Source organism: Syngnathoides biaculeatus, chromosome 19 (genome assembly GCF_019802595.1).
Source record: "Syngnathoides biaculeatus isolate LvHL_M chromosome 19, ASM1980259v1, whole genome shotgun sequence".
Lineage (NCBI taxonomy): Eukaryota > Metazoa > Chordata > Actinopteri > Syngnathiformes > Syngnathidae > Syngnathoides > Syngnathoides biaculeatus.
Window position 1 is genome coordinate 8,531,052 of NC_084658.1, and position 23,239 is coordinate 8,554,290.

The 23,239-nt window shown below is 40.9% G+C and overlaps 1 protein-coding gene and 1 long non-coding RNA gene across 6 annotated transcripts in view; both read right to left on the reverse strand.

Moving 5' to 3' along the window:
- The window catches only part of LOC133492828 (uncharacterized), an 83,176-nt gene extending 73,311 nt beyond the window's left edge, over window positions 1-9,865 (reverse strand). For both annotated transcript variants that reach the window (XR_009792758.1, XR_009792759.1), the window contains exons 1-2: window positions 9,641-9,865; window positions 8,872-8,968 (exon numbers count right to left, since the gene is read on the reverse strand). This is a non-coding gene — a long non-coding RNA (uncharacterized LOC133492828). The remainder of the gene's footprint in view (window positions 1-8,871; window positions 8,969-9,640) is intronic.
- A 10,382-nt stretch (window positions 9,866-20,247) lies between these two features.
- LOC133492457 (partitioning defective 3 homolog) overlaps window positions 20,248-23,239 on the reverse strand; it is a 264,615-nt gene continuing 261,623 nt past the window's right edge. For all 4 annotated transcript variants that reach the window (XM_061804664.1, XM_061804662.1, XM_061804661.1 and 1 more), the window contains one exon: window positions 20,248-21,854. In XM_061804664.1, the coding sequence (XP_061660648.1) occupies window positions 21,446-21,854 (409 nt within the window). In that variant the 3' untranslated portion in view covers window positions 20,248-21,445. The remainder of the gene's footprint in view (window positions 21,855-23,239) is intronic.

Here is a 23,239-nt window from a genome sequence, read left to right on the forward strand (position 1 = left end):
TTAATTTGTCTCTTTCAGCCTCCACAGAAAACAGTGGTGTACAGAGCATCACCAATGATTTTCAAAGCTACATTTTAATGACCATATACTGTTTGGGAATGATAACATTGTGGCCTGTCAAAAAACACAACAACAAATTAACACTGTGGTGTCGCGGTCCATTGGACTAGGATTCAAATCGAGGTTTCGAGTTTAGCTTTTTAGGAGTGGTTTATGCATGATGCATCTGTGAGGTCTACAAGGCTCCATGCAGTGAAATTAGATCATTTTAGCCAACACACCCGTTGTGCGGGATTCTAAAGTCCCAATTTTTCTGCACCACACACCTCCAAAAACTGGGAACTATAAAGACTGTCTGGCACAGAAAACATGGTGGACAAGCAAGAGCTCCTAAAAGCTGGTGGAAACACGTATTATTCATGTTACATATGCTCGACACCACCCCATACAGTCTGGGAGCATATCATTTGATATCTGCAGCATATAAATTCTGCCCAGTTGTTTTGGCCTGATTCGGCACAGAAATGACAAGTGCAGAATCTACGAGTCCACCATAAACCAAGCTTTAATGTTTAATGACAAATCATGTCAAAAGTAGTCAGCCATGAAGTAATCTGTAGCAGTCACAATTAGAAGGTAAGGACGCGAGCTATAGAAATTATTGGAATAAACCCCTTTGTGACATATAGTTCTGCCTTCGGAACCAGGAAATTGTGTACACCTAGATGTCCTCGAAAAGCTTTCAATGAGTTCTTCTGGATTTGTGAGATGAGCAATCCGACATGTCAAGGTAGCCACGCTCTATATCTCCTTCAGACCACAAGAAAAGATGGGTTAAATCTATATAAAATACATACCTGAGAATGGAGGGAAAAAATATAAAAATGTTATGTTGATCTGACATCCCTTTAGTTTAACCTTGGGTTCAATGGTGAACATCTACGCTCCTCCCTCGGATGATTGATTGTCAAACTCAATGTAGCACTGACAGTGATTTGTCTTTAATGGCCGATTGAGCATGTCGTAAGTCATGCTATAAACTGCAGTTTGATATGCTGCAGGCTGAGCCGTCTGACAAGCACGACAGCTACTGTCACCCTTCGTCACTGCAATAAAGCCTCAGCAATCAGTTTGAGATCAAGAGGTGTTGACTTCCTGCGTATCCACACACACGCGCACACACACACACGAACAAACGCATAGCACTAAAGTTGGAATACAAATAGAAATTGCAATGAGTACAAGTGATCTATAACCATACAAAAAGGGAAAGGTTGTCCTGACTGTGTTGATTCACCAATTGGACCGTTTACCCGTCTGAAATATTCCCATTATGGTTGAGCTAAATGATTCCAAATTTATTTTTTCCCCTCTCTTTTCTTTGTCTCTCTGAGGCATTGGAATCACTCCTATCTGCACCGTTAATGCCTTAATTAATTGATTCCGACTTTTTTTCCCATTTGACTAGTATAAATTACTCCGTCGCATGCCTACAGGTATTAACACTTGATTAAGGAAGGAGGCAAGTTAGATATTAAAATACTTGTTCCTTTCCAGACCAAAATTATAGTCATTTTCCTATTCTCCTATACTTAATGTAGCTGGAGCAATTATTAGGCAGGTAACAATTACAGAAATTAGACATCTACCTGTAATAGCCGGTTTTAAACAGAACGTACCAGTTTTCGTTTGTTTGGGGTTTTTTTTTAAGACCACTTCTGCTCATCAAGAACACAGGTGAGTTGGAACGTATCCAAAGTGATTTTGGGTATGACGCGGCATACGGCCTTGACTGGTCGCCAGTCAATTGTAGGGCACATATCCAAAAAACATTCATGCTCACAATAACACCTACGAGTCTTGGTTTGACTTTTTTGACATATGTCTTTGCAATGAGGAAGGAAGCCAGAATAATGAGAAGAAGAAAAAAGAATAACTCACACAAGGGAAAGATGCAAGCGCCACACATGAGGGCTTGCGATAAGATTTGAAGCCAGATGCAGACTAGCTAGGCATTATTTTATTGTGATGCCCATGTTAAAAACAGTATTCAACATTTTTATATAACACTCACCATTTAAGCCAGTTTTAATGTCACAGAAATGAATAGTAATGGAATAGACGGGGTTGTATCTTTAATGAAGTGAGGCATCAGTTAAGCACAGTGCCATGTAGTCAGACAGAATGTTTCTGCACTTGGGACACAAGCGTGCAAAATAATAAATAGCATCAGATGACATCGTAACGGATCATAACTTTAGTTTAGACGGGCCACAAGGTCTAACTCAGCTCTGCTGTATCATCTGACCCAAAGCCAGGATACATCAGCTGAGCGTCACAATATTGTCTATCTAGGGCATTTATGCCCTCTGTTGACTTGAATTCTCTCGCTTCAATATTTGGCCTAAAAAGTAAAGTGTGCCACTGTAAACAGGTAAACATGAGCTAAGGCAAATCATCAGTTACACGTGATGTGTGGAAGAATTGCTGAGTAGGAAAAAGACAGAAAGTGCAATCTTTATTGCAAATGGCATCACATTTCAACATTCAGAAACCATGGAAGAAAATGCGTGCTAGGGAGAAATGAGAGCGATCATGTCAGATGAAATTACACAGATTTTTTTTTTTTTTTTTAAGACGCTAAAAGAGGACATGGAGGACTGGGGAGGAAAAGGCGATTGTCACCTTTGGCAAACTACAGAAAAAAGCATTTCTACTAGTTATCCTGCTTTTCTCATCATAAGTGCCAGTATCTGATTTCTACTGTAAAACTTCATCTTGTTAAGTATGGGTAGGCATTTATTTAGCATTGAATTCTGTCTTAGCCAAATAAGAGTAAACTCCCTTTTTTTCTGCTCAATCCCTATAGGTAAATAGTGTTTATTTTTTTTATTTTTCTTTGATTACATTGTGTTACAAAGATTTATGTAAATGACCCAACATTTGTCAGGTTCTCTATATGGGTATAATTTTTGGAATTACGGACCAAGTGAAATTTTAAGTCAGAAAACATGCATAAAAACCCAAATGTTGCAAAGGTCCTAAATGCATGACTACCTGTAAATGCTTCAAACGGAACATAGTCGGTACTATTGAGGTTTGCGTTGACTGGCTGCAGCGGGAGCAGCATCCAAAATCAACTTTCAAGTATCCGGCAGAGGACTCTTCAGGCCTTGCAAAATGTATCATGCCTTGATGAGCTTGACTGCGTACCGCTTTGCCTTAATTCTAACCATTTGGCAATGCTTCATCAGCATCCAAATCCATTTTCTTAATCCTAGGCTCACTGTCACCCAAGTGGCAGTCTTGTTCCTGTTTAACAGATCAGCAGCAGTGAAGGCTTAGCTATGCAGCAGCTACCCCTAAACCTCTCCACATGACTCCCAGTCTGGACCGAGCAATGCTTTGAATAACCATAGACAGTGTTTCATTGGATTTGGCGTCACTCACTCTCTGTCTCGACTCGTCTGTCTCACATGATGCTAAGTATGACAGACTTAACTGCATTCTTTGGTGTGATTTAACTGTTCCAGAAAATTGATGAAACATAACTTCGGTCCAGATTTCCCCTCATTCGGTTATGTTAGACTGTACAAATATAAGTAAGTGATAGAGCATATGTCTCTACAGACTCATTCCGTCGCTGGCTTGCTTCGGACTATCTCAAAGGAATAGAACAAAGATGACATTTCCATGTGCATTGAGACAGAATTGTCAATGACAAAAAGTACATTTTTACAGATTGTTTAACAAAGTGATCTGGTGTTTGCCCAAAGTCACACTAATTACTCCATTTCCCGCACACAAGCATCATTGCAGTTTTGTGTTGTTGCCATTGTATTTCGAAGATCCAAACAAGCACTCAGGCACAGTATCAGTATGTCATTCGGGAGGTAGAGCATGAAATCAAACTAGCGGACTGTGCAAGATGTAAAGATAGTGTAAATTTTACAATTATTGATCACAACAATCAGAAAATTCTCAAAATATTAACCACATGAGTTGGAATAAAGGGTCAATGATAGTGTGATTTATGTAAATTCAACTACAAAGGTGTTATATAAGCGAGGAGGCATCTTTATTGGAGCAGCTACCAACAATCTTCAATTTTAACATCCTTTTCAGAAGAAAAATGGCCAATTTAATAAAGGTGATCATGACAATGGATGGTTGAAAGCCGTTTCTTAGTCCTTGATCATGTCCAAAGTCAGTTCTGTATCATAAACCATTTATTTGTTTGGTTTAATTTCTTGGCATACTGCTGAATTGCAGCGGCACGGTGGCTCAGCTGGTAAAGCATTGGTCTCACAGTTCTTGAATCCCGGCACCGCCTGTGTGGAGTTTACATGGATTTTCTCCAGGCACTCCGGTTTCCTCCCACACCCTAAAAACATGCAACATTAATTGGACAGTCTAAATTGCCCCTAGGTGTAATTGTGAGTACGGCTGTTTGTCTCTATGTGCCCTGCGATTGGCCGGCAACCAGCTCGGGGTGTACCCCGCCTCCTGCCCGTTGACAGCTGAGATAGGGTGCAGCACTCCCCGCGACCCTCGTGAGGATAAGAGGCAAAGAAAATGGATGGATGCTTCAGTTATGTGGATGGTGCTGCCTACAATAGCCAGCAGCAGAAATACTCACAAGATCTGACTTTATACCCAGAGAACTTAAACCACAGTAAAAATGCGCCTTGAAAAACTTCACTAACTGTGACAGGGAGACTGCATTTTGAAACATTCCCATGTTAACCCAATGCGGCAAGTTTTATACAGACCAGTCATGCATCATGACACGAGACTGAACATGGGGGAAGGTTTGGTTTCTCTTCTGATAAAAGTAAAAAAATATGCAAAAGGGGATATACTGTGCTGAATAAACAATGTGCTTGCAACTGAGCATGTGCCAGCAAAGCCTGTGATAGCTGTCAGACGACCACGGTCTCTGGCTTGCTTCCCATATCAAGAAAAAAAAAAAGTCTTGTTTTTTTTTTTAATGTTAGTATAAATATTTGTGTTTTTACAGTCTGCGCACTTGTCCGTGCCTGCACTGTTCCTGACCCTGGTACAGTCTGGCTGGTGTGACGAGGAATAACAGGTGGAGTGGCAGCCCACGCTTGTCGCTCTATGTTTAACGTGTGAGATTCAACACCCCCGAAGGTGGTGAGACATGTCCCTACCGATGGGTGCCTGCTTGAACATAACTGATCTTTTCTGGGAACTTAACTTATTAGAGCAACTGGTATGATCACTAATTTGAGATTGTTTGGTACAGTTGCTATTCTCTCAACTGTGCTATAAGGATAAGGATTAAAAAATGTCCTCGATCGAAAAGGGTGGAAATTAGTAATTAATTCAATAAAAATCCCAAAATTTTAGCTTTGATATCTCTCAGACTAATTATTGATAGGATTAATGCTGCTTAGAGTAGTTAAATTACATCTGTGTTGACTTTGATCAGTTGTTTTTACGTTGTTCTTTCTGAGACAAACTAGTGATACTGAATCAACAACACCTCTGCTGGTTTCAGACCAGTACTGCACACAGTTTTGCCTCATTTGGTTCCATCTGTAATTGATCAGTGAGTAAATTGAGACATCATCGTTAATTCAGTATTAATACTTTGTGCATTTTTTGTTTGGTTGTGTCCCTTGGTTCAATCAACATTTGGATGCAGTGTTCTTTTTAACCATCAAGTACTTTGTAAAATAGATCATCTGACAAGCTAAGGTATATGTTAATTTGAGGGGGGTGGGGGAGGTGACACTCAAAGGCTTTTCCGCTGTTCAAATTATTGCTTGCAGTTCACATAAAACAGCCCATGAAATATTGGCTCGGCGGAATATTGCTATGCTTAAAGATAAATTACCACGTTAAGGTGGTGCAACGTCTTCATCTTATCGGGCTGTAAAACGTATATTGCCTTCATTCATCTTGGCGTCAAGTGTTCCGCTCGCGTTGAATGTGACACATTCCAATGAACTACCAAGCAAAAAGCAATTTTTTTCCCCCCCTCTGAGACCACTCTCATGTACTCATGTCCCATCTGATGACTATTTCCTTTGTCTGCCCTAATGTTCCAGTTGGCGTCCTTGTTAAATAATTACAAGAGGCCTATCCTCACCTGTCAGCGTGGTCAGGCCCTTTGGCAAGCGTATGACAGCCATCTTGTCCCCTCAGTCCTCTACTTCCATTAGCCGCCCTGGTCACCGGGACTGCGCAGTCATTCGAGGGTCAGGGCCCTCCACTATAGGCTGTAATTGCAGTACATTCAGCACTCTGGAGCTGCCGCGCCCACCTAATGAATTGTCACCCACTTTAATATGAAATTACACTAGGGTGACTCATAATAGATTAATACGGTTGGAAAAATGACTCTCAAAGGATAAGCCATTGAAAACTGCTGATTGCCTGCCTAAAATTATTACAAGACCCACGTGAAGTCGGATTAGTCAGCCAAAGTGATCCTATGCGATCGCTCTTATCCATCATGGCATCAGTTTGTGTAGCGAAGGTTTGGAATGCTAATCCTCACACTTCTAATACAGGTTATCCTGTTCTTCAACTGACTGGGGATGCAGAAACTTTTATCAAGTTAATGTTGAATTGACAAAAAGAGCTCTGATCCCAATCTGAAGGGCATTTGACACTCTAGTTGTACATTACAATATAACCTTGATGTCTGACATGTTTGCGATGAGCTAAATAATGAGATGGTGTAGTTTTGCAGAAATTACAGAGGCAAATCTCGGATGGTTGGTACTGCCTCAGTGCTGGCTTTACAAGAGGCAAATAAATATAAGATGGTGCTAAGTGAGGTTCCAAAAATTAATTCAATGATGTTTTTCCTTTAGATTAATTGGAAATACATTATTGAAACCATTGTATTGATTAGCTTTTGACAAACTCCCCTCTCATGCCTTCATAATCATTGCAATGTGTTACACTATATATAGTATTTCATCAGGATTCATCAAATTCATCCATCAATTTCCATAGCGCTTATCCTCATGTTACTCCTCCATCTTAGGGGATAAGGTGAGAGTTGAGGAAAAAAAAATCCAGAGAAAAGAACCATAATTCCACAATTTAATTGAGGCACATTTGTCCGCTTAGCAGAGGATTTTAAAATTCATGGATAACAATCATGATTATATTTCAGCATCAAAAGTATAATATTGTCAAAGAGCCCGCATGTACTAGTATATACTTGGATATTAACATCTATTTTCTTACCAGCTTATCCTCACGAGGGTCGCGGGAGTGCTGGACCCTATCCCAGCTATCATCGGGCAGGAGGCAAGGTACACCCTGAACTGGTTGCCAGCTAATCGCAGGGCACATGAAGACAAACAGCCGCACACACAATCACACCTAAAAGCAATTTAGACTGTCCAATTAATGCTGCATGTTTTTTGGATGTGGGAGGAAACCGGAGTGGCCGGAGAAAACCCACGCAGGCACTGGGAGAACATGAAAAGTTCACACAGGTGGGTCAGGTATCGAACCCGGGACCTCAGAACTGTGAAGCTATCGCTTTCCAGCTGACCCACCGTGCCGCCTTGTATGTTAACCATTAAAAGAAATTTAGCCACTTTCCATTGTTTTAAATTTTGGATAGCTGTGACAATCACCTTACATTGGCTGTTCTTTTGTCCCATGGATCTCAACAGATTTGAAATTCTCCAAATTATAAAATGTAGATATAATTAAGTTAGATTTCCACTTGAAAGAACAATGATTAGGTATTGTGATTAGACATAAAAGGAGTTAAATTGCGCACATAGTCACATTTGCATATCAGTTCTGAAAGCAAAGAATATTGTACACCTTTGAGCCCAAGCAGATGAGCTATTGCAGTCTGGAACACTGACCTCAAAAGTATGACACAAATAATAGCAGGTTTGTTCACCTGTCTGCTAAACTAACCTGTCATTACATGCGACCTTGGGTAGTTAAAATAGGATAAAAATAGCATCGTTCATGACAGTGACAACGACTCATTGTGGAAGGGTAAATGTTTTTTTGATGCCTCGGTCATTAAAATAGACGTGCAACTTCTGTTACAGCTCATATTTTACTCATAATTTTTACAAAATGACAGCGAGAATGTATGCATCCATGATCGTGGTATGGTTCCTGGTCAATAAATGCACATGGATAGGCTGAGAGCACATCATTTTCATGGCCACCTAACAATAACCACCACGTCTCCATGAGTCAATTCCCCTTGAAAAGTCATTCAAAATAAATGCCGCGATCAATCTTTCTTGCTTGGTCACAGGATGACGACAGGAGTGGAGCTCTTTAAATAGTTTTTTAATCGACAAAATATCTAGTTATACTGCACTGCCAATGTTTTTGAATGAACATGCATACAAATTTCAAACTAGCGTTTAGCTCATCTACCTCACAGTTGAAAGGTTCTGGGTTTGAATCTTGGCTCCCACGCCCTTGTGTGGATTTTGCATGTACGTGGCTGGCTTGGGTTGCTTTTTGCAAAACACGCACAAGAGGTTAAATTGAAGACGAAATTGTAGGAACAATTGGTTTACATACGTTTTGTGATTGACTGCCGAACAGTACGAGATGCACCGTAGCTCTCACCGAACTCAGCTGGATAGGGATCATATGTTTCGATTTAGGATCGGCAACAAAGATTTGCCACGTGATGTACCGACAGATCCAAGGCTCCTTTCATATGGGGCATAATTTAAAGTGGAAATAATCAGGAATTCCTACAGTATAAGAAGTAAACCTTCCCCAAGGCCATTGATATTTAAGGTTCTATCATTTCTCATACATTTGCAATTTATAGCATTTTATACTCCACTTACAACATCAATTTTCGACTTCTCCGTCACAGTTATGCCGTACCTCAGCTCTCTCGTATCTGCTCAGATCGAAAGTGTGCATTCGCCAATCAAACGGTCCCCAAAAGACTCCGACTCTCCCAGCTGTCTTGGCCCTGACTCTCAAGATGGAGAGAGGCCAAACTGGGGTCACAACACTGCGTGCTCAAATTCAGAAAAACATCACAGTTTCTCTTTTCTCATTACTCACAGGCCTCGTCTGTGAAACAGCCATCCCGCCACCACCACCACACATCAGCCTCAGGGTCAGAGTTCAGATATTATTGGATTTTATATCACTGCAGCTACAACAATTGGCACTGTTGTTTTGATGTTTAGATCGGTGCCCTCGAGGGATGATACAGATATTCACACATTGTACATGGAGCCGAGCGTCATGGAAAAAGTTTCATTCATTTGGATGGAAATAAATTTGCCCCAAGGGACTAATAAAAAGCCGGCATAGCGTCGAGTGATTATGTAAATGTATATTCAGAAGTTCAAGATCAAAATTTAGTTCAAGATCAAGGCTACCCGTTAATAGGCTTCATAGAATGGTTCAATCAAAATGTCATGGGTTTCAAAAGTAGTTTGTGTTTGTGTGGGTTGGGGTGGGGTGGTGGGGGGCGTAGGCTTTAAAGAGGCATGAAATGAACACACAACCTCATCAAACTATTCTAAAACAAAAGCAAGCTAATGACACAAAACAGCTACAGTAAATCAAGATGCACTAAGCAAGCAGCCAGGCCTCGAAATCGGCCCAGTCCTTGTGAAAATATAGATGAAACTATTACCTCCATTGTTGGGGTGCTTGCGTGCAGGCCACCTGGATGCAGTTACCACTAACTGACAGTGCAAATGGCTGTCTGTGCGTATATGTCAACAAATTAAGAGTGTAATCTTTGCCTTCCGCCTGAAGTTGGCTTGGATAGACTCCAGCTTCCTGTGACCCTAAACAGGATAAGCGGCATAGAAAAGGATCTTTTTGATGGTCCCAAAGACATGCCCTTCACATTCTACATCCGGAGTGGCACAGGAAATACTTCAAATTAAACGTATACAAGTGGTAAATCTGCTTTTGGACCCTGTTTTAATGACAGTGTCAAAAAAGGAGAACACACAAGTATTTAGGCATGTTTATTAGTTTCGAATATAAAAATAATTATGCATCAAAAGTCGATGGTGTATTTTCTGTCCAATAATCCAGCTGTTCTCAACTGAATACACAATAATTTAACAGGGGATGTGTAAAGTGGACCAGCCTTGGGCGACGGGCCCATCTCGCAGCAGCTGTTGGTGCAGATGTAAGGTGACAGTAATCAATACCGATTATTAAAGTGGGAGCAGCATCTCGAGTGTGTGATTAATCTTCATTCCCTCATGTTTACAGAGCCTCCTCTGGCCCATTCGCCACTGAGGGGGAGCACTTCCCATTATCTGTCCCAAGAGATGTGGAGAACAAAACACTGTCGCCATTAAAAATACACGCTGTCACTGAAGAATAGGAAAGTACACGTCCTGGAAAAAAAAGAAAGAGCCCGCATGTGTTGATGTTAAATTACAATATCGGTGTCTTCTCGAAAGGCATAAACAGATACTACGTGTAATACACTTAAATTAGAATCACATCATCAGGGTGATAAGCCCGATGACATCAGGTAGTTACAGGGATTTGTATTCGATAAGCCTTTTAATTTTCATATAGGGTAAACCTCTGCTAATGGCTATCATTTGAAACAGTCCAACAAAATCAAACAAAATGTCTGATTCTGAAATGGTTTACACCTCAACTTGAGAAGTCAACCCTGGTGTTGTACAAATGGAAATTCAACATCTCAGCAGCTGTCATGCATGGCAACGGTGTATTTGCAAGACCTCAGCGTGGGGTAGCTGTGTTTACAATTGCAAAAGATATTCATATTACGCTTACAAGTTCCAAAATGTAAATTGCGATATGCTGCATGTATAAATAAATGCAGGAGTCAATCATGGTGTAGTGGTACACGTGCCTGCCTTTGGTGCGGGCATCCTGGGATCAATTCCCACTCAGTGATGGTGTCGATATCTGCTCTGTGACTGACTGACTTCAGGATGTAGTCTGACTTTGAAGCTAGATGTGATAGGCTCCAGCTTTCCCACAGCCTTTGTGAGGATAAGCGGCTTGGATAATGACATCACAAACAAATGCTGCAGAACAGTTGGGGGCTCATGCTTCCAGTACCCCGCCTTTGGCTGTAAATATGCAGATTGTTTTTGTGTATGTATATTTTTACGAATACAGAATCAGATGTGTGCGCTGTTCATTTGAGTTCAAGGCCAAATTATTTCAAAATCTGAGCAGAAAAAGCAGGTGGGAAGTGAAGTTTGAGCTGGGCTTCGGAACCATAGAATGATGGTTCAAGTCCCGCTGCCGAGTAAAATTGGCAACTAGTTGTTGAGAAGATGCTAGTCTGCTTCGTGATTAGTGTCAGGGTGCCCTTGAGCAAGGCATTGACTACGCTCCCCAGATCAAAAAGTGCAGTGTTGTTTGTGAACTACTTTCACACGAACATCTTTCCTTGTGGGCGGCACGGTGGATCAGCTGGTAAAGCCTTGGCCTCACACTTCTGAGGAGCTGGGTTCGATCCCAGCCCCGCTTGTGTGGAGTTTGCATGTTCTCTCCGTGCCTGCGTGGGTTTTCTCCCACATCCCAAAAACATGCAACGTTAATGGGACACTCTAAATTGCCCCTAGGTGTGATTGTGAGTGCGGCTGTTTGTCTCAATGTGCCCCGCAATTGGCTGGCAACCAGTTCAGGGTGTACCCCGCCTCCTGCCTGTTGACAGCCAGCACTCCCCACGACCCTCATGAGGATAAGCGATGATGAAAATGGATGGATCTTGCCTTGCATATTTGTGTAATGTGGTGTGCAACACAAAAATATTGCAGTATGACTTGACTTTCTCCTAAAGGGATCAATATATTTAAAGCAAATACATAGCTGGACTGGTGAAGTTTGGTATATCTCTAAACAAGTGGATGAAGGGAGATAAAGTTTGTTTAATTACTTCGATAATTTGCAAGAAAAAGTGTGTCTGTGTTCACTTCAAACCTCCTGACTAAAAATAAGTGTTGAGCAAAATATGGAAATCGGAACGTTTGCCTCACCAACAACAAAGGGAATTCTGTCCCATGACTAATAACCAATGGTGGGTGGGGACGGAGGACAGTGGGAAGGGGGGGGTATATTAATCTCATTAAAGTGTTTTCAAAACCTCGTTTATTTATTATTGCTTAATATCTCATTGATGGGAACATTATGAGGTAGAATATAGAAGCCAATGGCATGCACAGTCATTATCCATCCAATAACCTTCCCCTCAGCTAACAACGCATCTTGTATCAAATCCTGTAACCTTGCTGCATTGTTGCTTCTGTTCAGCAAACAATTCATCATCCATGCTCTGTTACATCCCCAAGCAAACTCAGATTATTGTTTGAAAACCAAACTAAACAGATTTTTTTTTTAATCTAATTACAGTCACTTAGAGTATGGATTGTTTGGTTTGGGGGCATTTATGTAACCAGAACAATTAAAGCAAAAGTCAATAGACAATAATGAAAATAATGGACAACCAAACCAGGGTGCGTGGTGACACAAAATAAACATCGAAAGCATGTGGGAGCACATACGTAGTTGAAATTTAGCATTTCATGTCGGAAGGATGCGCAGATGTGCATTTAATATGCACCAGGGACAACATTAACATTTCTGGACCGGGTTGAAGGCTCTCGGTACCTCTCGACTCCGTCGGCTGTGACTGCAACAGATGTTTGCCCCCCTCCCATCCCCGACCTCTCTGAACAGTTCCCCACAGGTGTCAGGCTCCCACCTCCTCCCCTCTATCGTTAAATAATCACCAGTAGTGGACTCTAGGCCCCACCTCCTCCTGCTAGACAAAAAAAAAAAAAAAAGCCACACTTCTTCTATTCAATTTCATTTGAGCCTCCCCCCGCACCCCCCATCCTCCACCCTCACTGGCTCTTTTTCCTAACCAAAACCACCCTTGTACTGTTCCTATCCTCCCATGCGGCCATCATTCAGCACCTGTGAGGATCCCGCTGAGAAGAGATAATAACGTGATGTGGCTCTCTTTCTACGAGGGGGCTCGTGTGTTGAGATGAGGGCGAAAGGGGAAGTGTGGGGGTCAGGTAGAACAAAGAGGGGTGTGTGTGCGCGCATATGCGTGTCCCTGTGGGTGTGTGTTTGTGCTTGAAGCACTGGGAATTTGCGAGCGCTATTTCCATCGCTTCTCCTGTTTGTATGATATCTTGGGGGTGTTACAGTCTCCATGTGGGGAAAAAAAAAGCGAATGGAGCACAACATTTCGGAAAGTTCAGAGGATTAACTCGAGGCAAGGCTTTGGGAATGGTAGAAGCCAAGGAGGAGGATTGGGGGGGGCATTCTTTGTCAGGAGTAATTGCTTTCAGCCACTCTACTGTGTAAACTGAGGAGAGATTAGAGGATTTATTCCCATGTAGATTTTATACAGAGACGCTTTAGTGAACCTATTCAGTTCTCTTCAGATGAATGTGCCGCCTGGAATGGTTTTTTTTTTTCCTTCCCAATGAATCCATGAACATCAAGCCTGTCATTCTACAGGATAGTGATGAAAAAAGGGCATATGAAACTGATGTCAAACAACCAGAATGTCAATGTAATTGACAGAAGTGGAAATTGAACTCTATCTGGTGAGAAACTAGATTTGCCAACTTGAGCGGTTGTTCACAAGGGATCCGGTGTGCCTCATTTTGAGCCACTAGAAAAACACGAGTTCTCGTGGCCAATAAAATATCTTGCAATTTCCAATATTACTAATTCTATCTTACCGCAACCCTTGTGAGGATAAGCGGCTAAGAAAATTTAAGGGATGGAAGGATTCATCATATCTCTGGTCACATGTGAGCTTGGGAGCAGCTGGTCGCCAGTTGATTGCAGGGCACATATAGACAAATATTCACGGTCTCGTTTATGATGTGGTGAATATTATTAATCATTTAAACAGCTATTTATAAAAATCCATGCAATTTTTTAACTGAAAAATGAAGAAAAATGTTGCTCTAGCTGGCACAAGTGCAGTGGCTTCTTGCCCCATTCCTTGTCAGACCATCAAGCTTCCGTAATAATAAATGCAAATAAAGCCAGCAAGGGAGGGTCAAATTATGGATGCAATCACACAAGTCCAAGTATTTCATATATTACACAAAAACAAACGGAATTCTTTGGGATATTTCTGACATCAAAACAACAACCATTGCTAATATTTGCATCCTTTGTGCTACTTTGTTGCACCGGAATACTTCAAACAATGAATTACCATTTCAAAGCTGGTCAGCAACATCTACGGCTTCCCTCGCACGGTTATGAATTGTATTTATTTTTATATTTACTCAGCCCTGTCTCCGGAGTGTATCCTTGAAACATCAGTATATATTTGCAGTGAACTTCTGTCGACTCCCGAACGACACGCACGAGCGGGAGATTGATGCCTCATGCAGGGCAGATGCCTTCAAGACACGTGTTTGAGGAATCAAAGGCGCCTTTGCAAGAAAATCCACTTCTGTCGCTACTAATGGGCTCTTTTACCATGTGTCGCCAATCAAACAGCTCCTCAGAACACCTTCTGTTTCCAATCTGGATCTTTGACAGGCTACTTGAAAAGTAAAAGGTCCAAACATTCCCGCGTTCTGTGTTTGAGAGCGTTGGAATACGACAGGTTCCATTACCTTCAACCACTTCGAAGCCCCTTCATGTTCAAAAGGTTGTTATTCTCCACTAATGTGCTCCTTGTTGTATTCATTCGAGCTTTTTCACTCATTGTTTAATGCTGCAAACAGTCTTGCTGTTTGCATTCTTGCACCAAGTGCTGACCAGAGAGAGATGAGAGGGATTTCAAATGATTTTCACCTGACACCATGTAAATACATATTTCCAAGAACAGCTTTTTTCTTCATGTTTTGTGTGTGTGCTTGTGTGTTGTGCACGTGGACACAATCATTCGAAGGTCAACTGGTTCTCATATATGCCGACGAGTTCACATACTGTAGTAGACAGTGAACATATTTATTGGAAAAGAGAGGTGAAGCAATAAGCACACACTACACTTTCTCCTTTCCTCATATTTTCAATAAATCTGTTATCTATACCTCTTTCGGTCTTACACACGCTTCACTTGGTCCAAGGAGGGTCCTTATGGTCCTTCATCCATATTACAAAGTTTCTTTCAATACACACACTCACCAGATGTTAGCTGATGCGTGTGGACTTATGTGCGTGTGTGTGTACAGGTCAACCTCCCTCCAATGTCTTTTCTTGTGCATCTGCCAGGATTTATGACCACAATTTTTCATATAATAGCACAGGCTTCCCATTTCATATTCCCAGTCATGCAGCAGATTGGGGGGAGTTCTTCAACCCAAAATGGGTGCTCCTGGGCAAATTGAAATCAGGGTATGCTTTAAAAAGACACTTCTTATAGAAAAACAAAACTCTGAAGGCTGCGTCCACGTGGAAACTGAGCTTATCTATTCATTTTTTAACTTCCCCTTGCATCAATGTTATTTTCATCAACAGTGACGAAATGATTTCAGTGATGCTATGCTTTGATGACTAAAGCGTTGTCACTGACCAGATAAGACTTAGTCTGGTCGGTGTTCCAAATTCATGCTGACCATGACAATGTTCATTAGATGTTTAAGTCACAACAAGTTCTCGCAGCGTATCTGATACATGCACCCAATGTTCCCTCTAATATTTTACGTGTTTGAACAAACACACTAAGGCTGTGAGCGCTCCTTTTGACCACTATAAGCAACAACAGACGTACCCACTGTGGTCAATCAGCGTCATCCATTGAAGTTACGTGCCTCATTAAAAGGTTCAGATTACATTGCCATCAGAACATTTTTAAGAACAATTTTGTGTTTTAGCAAACTTACACTGAAAATCTCAAACAAAAAAAAAAATACATTGCTAAAAAAAACAAGCCAACTATGACCTATAAATTTGAAACGTCGCTTCCAACTTTGTTTCATTTTATTTTATTTTAACCCACAATGATATACCCGTTTGGTTTTCTTAGTGTAAAACTGAATTATTGCTTGCAGAATATCATTTGCAATACATGTTGAAAGCTGAATGATGCTCCCAAACAGTTTTAGGATAAATGTTATGTTGCCTCCTATATTTAAAATACACAATTAGCTTTTTAGGCACTGTATCGTCTGTGCTTTCATCCTCGATCAGCCTGTGCCAAGGTGGAATTTTAACATTACACACCAATTGTAACAACCCCTTTAACAGCGGAGGGGGTGGGGTCAGGTAAACTCGGAAGTAGAGTGTGTGGTCTGGTGTGGCCTGTCAGCAGCTCGTTGAGAGGCAGTGTTAAGGTTTATTTGATTATATTTGTATTAAAAAAATAGACATCAGGCTGTTGTTCATTGCACTGGATCTCCTTTCATCTGCGCTGAGAGTGCGTGACAAGTGCGCAGTTGCGCAGCTTAGAGGGAACATTTCAGTCACCTAGTGGCAAATTTCATAATAAACTTGAGTTTTTGAGTAGGTTTCCACTTAACTCTGGCCGCAAATGGGCTGCTAGGTATCATCATACTTAAGCTAGCTCTGTTATGCTAACGCCAAATCATCTTATGTGCGTGCAACTGTTATTTTTCGAACATGCAAAGACTTTTGCCTGAGCTGCAAGTATAACAATGCTTTGTCATACTGACCCACATTGGAGGAGTGAGAAGTGAAGTGAGTGGAAGGAAACACGTCTATAATGTTACCACCATGCTTATAATAGAGTTGGATGTGGGGGGCGAGGAGGGGCACACATACACACAAACTCAATAGTACAGATACATTACAATTTTAGCTATTGCTCGGAAAGAAAGACCTCAAAGCATCGTGAGGGCAACATATAGAAATGATACCCCGCCTCTCAAAAAATAAGACACCCCCCCTCCCAAAATATCATCACTTTTGTTCTTGTCACTACATGAGACTATCAGTCTGACTTTCAGACGTCAGAGCATTCTTCTGTCGCTTATTGACGGTTTTCCATTCATTTGTACGGAAGTCGGGGAAATGGCGATACTGTAGGACCCAAAGAAAGCTTTATTTCCCCCGTAGACCATAAATAAATAAAGGTTTAAGGGGTTATGGAAGAGCACCCAATATGTTCCATGCTGTGTTGGACACCACGCTGGGATGAAGCCTGCATTTTATTGGCCTTTAAATCTCAACAGAGCTATCGAGATGAGTTTTTTTTCTAGATTGTTTGACATTCGTACCTATAAATCTGCCCAAACTTCAGGATTCAATGGCGTTATAACACAATTTGATCCCCTGTGGGCTTGCTGTAATTCTACTGACATTTTATTCCTTTTTCTCTTGGACGTTTGGAGCGCTCTCACACTGGGCCAGTTCTCTTGTACTATGCTTTAATGTGGTTGTTCCTCCATGTCCCCCACTGACCCGCACACACATAAACACTGCCATAATCATCTTTCTTTGGAACATCGTTTGTATAAAATTTAATTAAAAACCATCGGAGCAAGTTTTTAAGGCTACGGTAAACATTAGTGACTTTCTTATTGTCTGCCTGCGCCGTGGCATTCAATTATGAGAACATGAATTAAAGTTACAATAATTACTGTAGTGGGTAAAGGGTAGAATTGGCATTATAAAAAACATGATTTAGAACGTATGTAATCATAAATAGGGTTTATAAAATGAAATGATTGCTGGCACCAAGGGCAAATTTGAACGTGCATCCATCTCAACAGAAGCTGGACCAAATTCACTGGAATGTGGCTCAGGCGGGATGTTCAAAGTTAGAGCAATTTCAGACATGCCGCTTTTTTTTTTTTAAATTCCCTCTGAAGTATTAAGAGTTAAAAGTTCAGCCAGCCCCTCTTAAAATGGGCAAATTCGTGTTGCTTGGTCTCGCTTCCCCTTAATTTTCCCCTTTTCCCCAAAGGTTTCCCAGACATGTGGAATCATCAAGTGATTTTATACTGTATATGATGTATGTGGATGTATTTTCTAAATGGCCGGCTGGATCATTTGAAGCGCTTCTCCCTTCCTTTAGTTGAAGATGGGTTTGGCAATGAGTCCGTGATGAAGACGCAGTGCCGACATCTCAAACCTGACGTTCCCCTTTTCTTAAACGATTTTGTCTTCATCACCATCTCAGGGATCACAAGATGTTTTTAGACGTTGAGTCAGCTCACAAGAAAATCTCCAATCAGGAGTGAAGATTATATGGACGGGGGAAACTGGGATGATCTAATTTCGTCACATACAGTATTTTTTATGGCTGCTTATATCTATAGTGTTTTGACTTGCTGCCAATGACTAACCATGGAGCTGCAGAAGACATTTGACATTAAAATATTGAGTTATGAGAAGGGGTAAGAGTTGATCTGGCAGCCAGATGGCAAATCCAGAGAATATTCTTTTTCAGAAAAAATGTTTTGAAGGTAACGGCAATATAAAAAGGATGGATGTGCAAGTCGTTGTGGTCAGCTACAAGTAAGATTCTAAAGTGATTAGCGTTAAAGAAAATGAGGGAGAAAATCAGATTTTTACGAGAGAGAGAAACTTGGAGTCCATTAAATGTTTTACTGACACAAAACAGCAGACATCCTCTAAAATCCAAAACATTTTTGCTTTGACAAAAAACACATTTTCTAGCTCTGTTCAGAAATTCCAACATTGAGATGGGTTATAGTACAGTGGACCCTCCATTGTAAACCACATTCCATTCTTTGGTGAACTTCCAGTTTCTTCTGAAGCCAAAATATATTTTTCTCCTATGAATCTATCCATCCATCCGTCTTCTATACCTCTTGTTCAGGCTTGCGGAGCGGCGAAGCCGATTGCATCTGAGTTTGGGCAAAAGGGGAACTACACCCTGAACTCATCAGCAGCCAATCAGAAGGCACATCCAGAGAGACACAACTAATCACATTCATGGAAATATCAGTTCGGCGATTTATGTATATCACCTGCATCTTCTATGTCTTGTGACAAACCAGCTATAAGTACAATCTGTTTTTTTTGCCAGTCTAGGGGCCTCATTTGTCACCCTTGCAGAGAAAAGCTTCTTAATTCTTTTGTACTCCTGTAATTTAGAATGTGGATAACTTCAATAAATCAATAAACGATCAAATGTGTGAATGCCAGAAGTTAAGCTCTGTTGATAAATCCCACTTGTTCTGCTGGCATAATTGAACCATGCAAGTTGAGGCTCATTTCTATTCAGAAACACGTCCAACTGGTACCTGAATTAAGAATGCGCGAGTGGACTTCTTACCTCGATGAAATCTTGGCAAGGAGGGAAAAAGGATTGCATTACAACACTAAATGAGGTACATGTCGAAGTATGAGAAACTCAAAGATACTGCTCAGAACACTCAACACAGTTTTACCCTGCAAAAAAAAAAGTGGTATGAAAGAAAGAGTATGAAAGAGCAATCTCAAAAATTCGACACCATTTAGTTTGTAAAATGTAAAATAAAACAATATTGTGATGATCCTTTAATAACTCAGAAACTCAAGCCCGCGATCAGGAGCCCGAGGCAGCGAAGGAGCGATATAGCTTTGCTTAAAAAATGTCTTTATTTCATCTACACAAAAGAGCAGAAACACACAGTTTTGAATCCTATGTTCGTATAACAAGGAGGGTACTATGCTTACAGATGTTTGGACCACCATAGTACCATATGTATTGTATATAATGAAACAAAATAAAGGATGATGGAAAAACACAACTGAACTGTAACAATGTACAGTACTTTGCAATCGTTGGAAAAATTCCCCTGAAAAAAAAACATCACAGGGGCAAATAATGAACATATTATTGGTGGATTTACATACAAGGATAGTGATATATTTACAGGCGGTTAAGCCCTTTATAAGTGTGTTATGCAACACATTATCACAGCCAATTTAACCCAGACACCGCACGCACATTCTGGCCAGAAAGACATACGGCATGAAAAAAAGGGATACATAACTGAAATGGCAACAAAGAGCGAGGCGCAACCTTGAATCTCTAACAGAAACTCGGAGGAATACTTGCGATTATTGCTCTGACTGAATCATCGGCAAGGTCAGCTCTCCCATCTTGTTATCCTCTTACACTTTTTGCTTTTCTCCAAATCTGGAGCCAAACGCTTCCTAGGGTAAGGATGCCAACACATATTCGTTGACATATTGTAGTACTCAGCCACTGTTAGCATTCAAAGACACTAAAATATTCAAAGTATGCATTCAAATGCTGCAAGATGACCCATTGTACTTTGCAACACTAGTGATGAAGCATGGATGACAAGTGTGTAAATGAATTGCCACCAATGGCTTAAACTGGCTGAGATTTATTGAGATTAAATTTTTTTTATAAACAAAAACATTAAAATTACATACAAAATGTAATAAATGTTAGATTGATGTGATAAAAAGACATACAAAAGGGTCAACTTATTTGTCCATTTTTTTCAATACTGAGAAAAATCATGATGGTGTTGTAATATTGTCGTCAACATCTGCTCCAAATTATTAATCATTGACTTTATTATTAAAGATATAACATATTTGTACTAGTAAAAGAGCAGAACACAATCACACCCACAGTGAAACAATTCATCACCAATTAGTGATAGAACGGTAAAAAACAGCCAAACGGACATCCATCACCGGACATCATCGTGAAGCGGAAAACAAATCAACCTCACCAGAAATAGCTGATAAAATAGACACATTATTTCCGACTGAGGCCACCCACCATAGAGCTGTTGCGGCTCCCGTGTGAGCATTCTGATAAAATATTCAGTAAGGAACAGCTCTGACACTTCAGGGCCAGCAGACTTCACTTGCATCCCAATCATTCTGGACAAGGCTGGGGCCGAAACCTTGCCAGCAAGGTTGCCGTTTCTTGCTCCTCGCAAAACATGACAATAGGAATGAATACAAAAGGGCAACATTCATTTTTAATGAGGAACATTCATTAATAACCCTAACCTGGTTCAATGTATAAAGTGGAATCACTGGATAGGCCAGGGAGGTTTGGAATAATATAGCTCAGAATTGTTATTTATTTATTTTGCGCAGTCTGGTAAAGGAGATAATGTGAAGAGAAAAACAAGATGAAAGAAATGTAACTTTTGGTTGGAATTCCTTAGGTCATGCAAACGTTACAAAAACCTCGACATAGCCTGTTACCTCACATTGACAAAATTCATTTGGGTGCTCTGTAAAAGCCAGCATATTGTTTTAACTTCTCCTCAAAAGATCCAAAAAGACAAAGCTAGTACCAGGACAGCCATCATGAAAAAATAGGCACTTATGTACACATTCTTGATAAGAAAATATTACAATTCATTATTTTACATACAGCTAAAATGAGTATGTTTCACATCAGTCAAAATTAAATATTAATACTCGAATAAAAATCTTAATATCACAGCATTTAGATTCCTTGCTCACTTTTTTTCTTATGAAGGTTTTATAAAATCAGTCCTAATTTTTCCTATATATCCCTTGCGCTTGTTTGGTTTCAGGAATAAAACTGTTTCCCTTTCTCTGAGCCCTGATGAAGCCGACTAAGCCTGGCCAGTTGAGTTGGCGACGGGGGAACGTCCTGTCTGTAGGGACCTTTGGGTTTGGGGGGATCCTGTATGGGTGCCTGAGTGTGGTCTCTAGTACTGGTGCTCGGGGGGCCCTGTTCAGGAGGTAGAGGGACATTGATAACCTCCTGCTCTCTGCGTCTCTGCTCCTGTCTCAGCAACTCCTGAGTCTCCAAGAGGACGCGAGCGTTAAAGCTGGAAGTTGCCAGGTACCCGTTATGTGATCCGTGACTGCCAGAGTGGCGTGGGTTGTCCTTGGCACCCTGAAAGCCATCTGCTGGTGGGTAGGCCTTGTCCTGTGTGTCTTGGGAAATGGTGCTCGGATTCTTACGTGGCGGCCTAAACACACAGAGACCGAGAGATTTAAAAGTGTCTTTGTGAAGAGACACAAACATAACTACTGTAAAGAAAATAAGTATCTGAACACCCTCCTATATTCCAAGTTCTCCCACTTAGAAATCATGGAGGGGTCTGAAATTTTCATCGTAGGTCCATGTCCACTGTGAGAGAGATAATCTAAAACGAAAAATCCAGAAATCACAATGTATGATTTTTTTCAATGATTTATTTATGTGATACAGCTGCATGCAAATAAGTATTTGAACACCTGAGAAAACCAATGTTAATATTTGGGTCATTAACCTTTGTTTGCAATTACAGAGGTCAAAATTTTCCTGTAGTTGTTCACCAGGTTTGCGCACACTGCAGGAGGGATTTTGGCCCACTCCTCCACACATATCTTCTCTAGATCAGACAGGTTTAAGGGCTGTCGCTGAAAAACACAGAGTTTCAGCTCCCTCCAAAGATTTTCTATTGGGTTTAGGTCTGGCGACTGACTAGGCCACGCCAGAACCTTGATATGCGCCTTACGGAGCCACTCCTTGGTTTTCCTGGTTGTGTGCTTCAGGTCATTGTCACGTTGAAAGACCTAGCCACGACCCATCTTCAATGCTCTGACTGACGAAAAGAGGTTGTTCCCCAAAATCTTACAATACATGGCCGCGGTGATTCTCTCCTTAATACAGTGCAGTTGTCCTGTACCAATAGCATGATGCTACAACCCCCATGCTTCACAGTAGGGATGGTGTTCTTGCAGTGGAACTCATCATTCGTCTTCCTCCAAACAAATTTGTATACACAGAATTATAACAAAAAGTTACATTTTGGTCTCCCATGACTCCACGATTTCTGGATTTTTCTTTTTAGATTATCTCTCTCACGGTGGACATGAAGCTACAAAAATTTCAGACCCCTCCATGATTTCTAAGTGGGTGAACTTGCACTATTTTCTTCACTGTACATTGATATTCAAAACTCATAATTGACATTGTCTTGATTTGGATGCGTTGTTGCCATCCCAGGTTTTACACCACCTTTTCTTTTCCGCCTTACAAAATGCAAGCAATATGGGAGAACCACTAGGGTTGACCTTAAAAATGGTATATGCCGAACTAGAAATACTAGAAAAAATTCGAGTTTGCAGGTTAGTTGGCCATCTCCTAGTTTATTGGACATTTAATTGGACATTTGTCTGTATGAACTACATACATCCAGTACATTGCACAATGTATGAGTTACAGCTAAAAAAACAAAACAAAAAATAGCACGCTACATGCTTATGTCTTCTCTTGCTTATTTTCTTTTTCAAAACGTGGCCAGGAGCGATGATGGGCAATTTCTAGTTGCTAGGGTCTTTTGGCTGAAGTGTTGGATCTAGTTTTCCA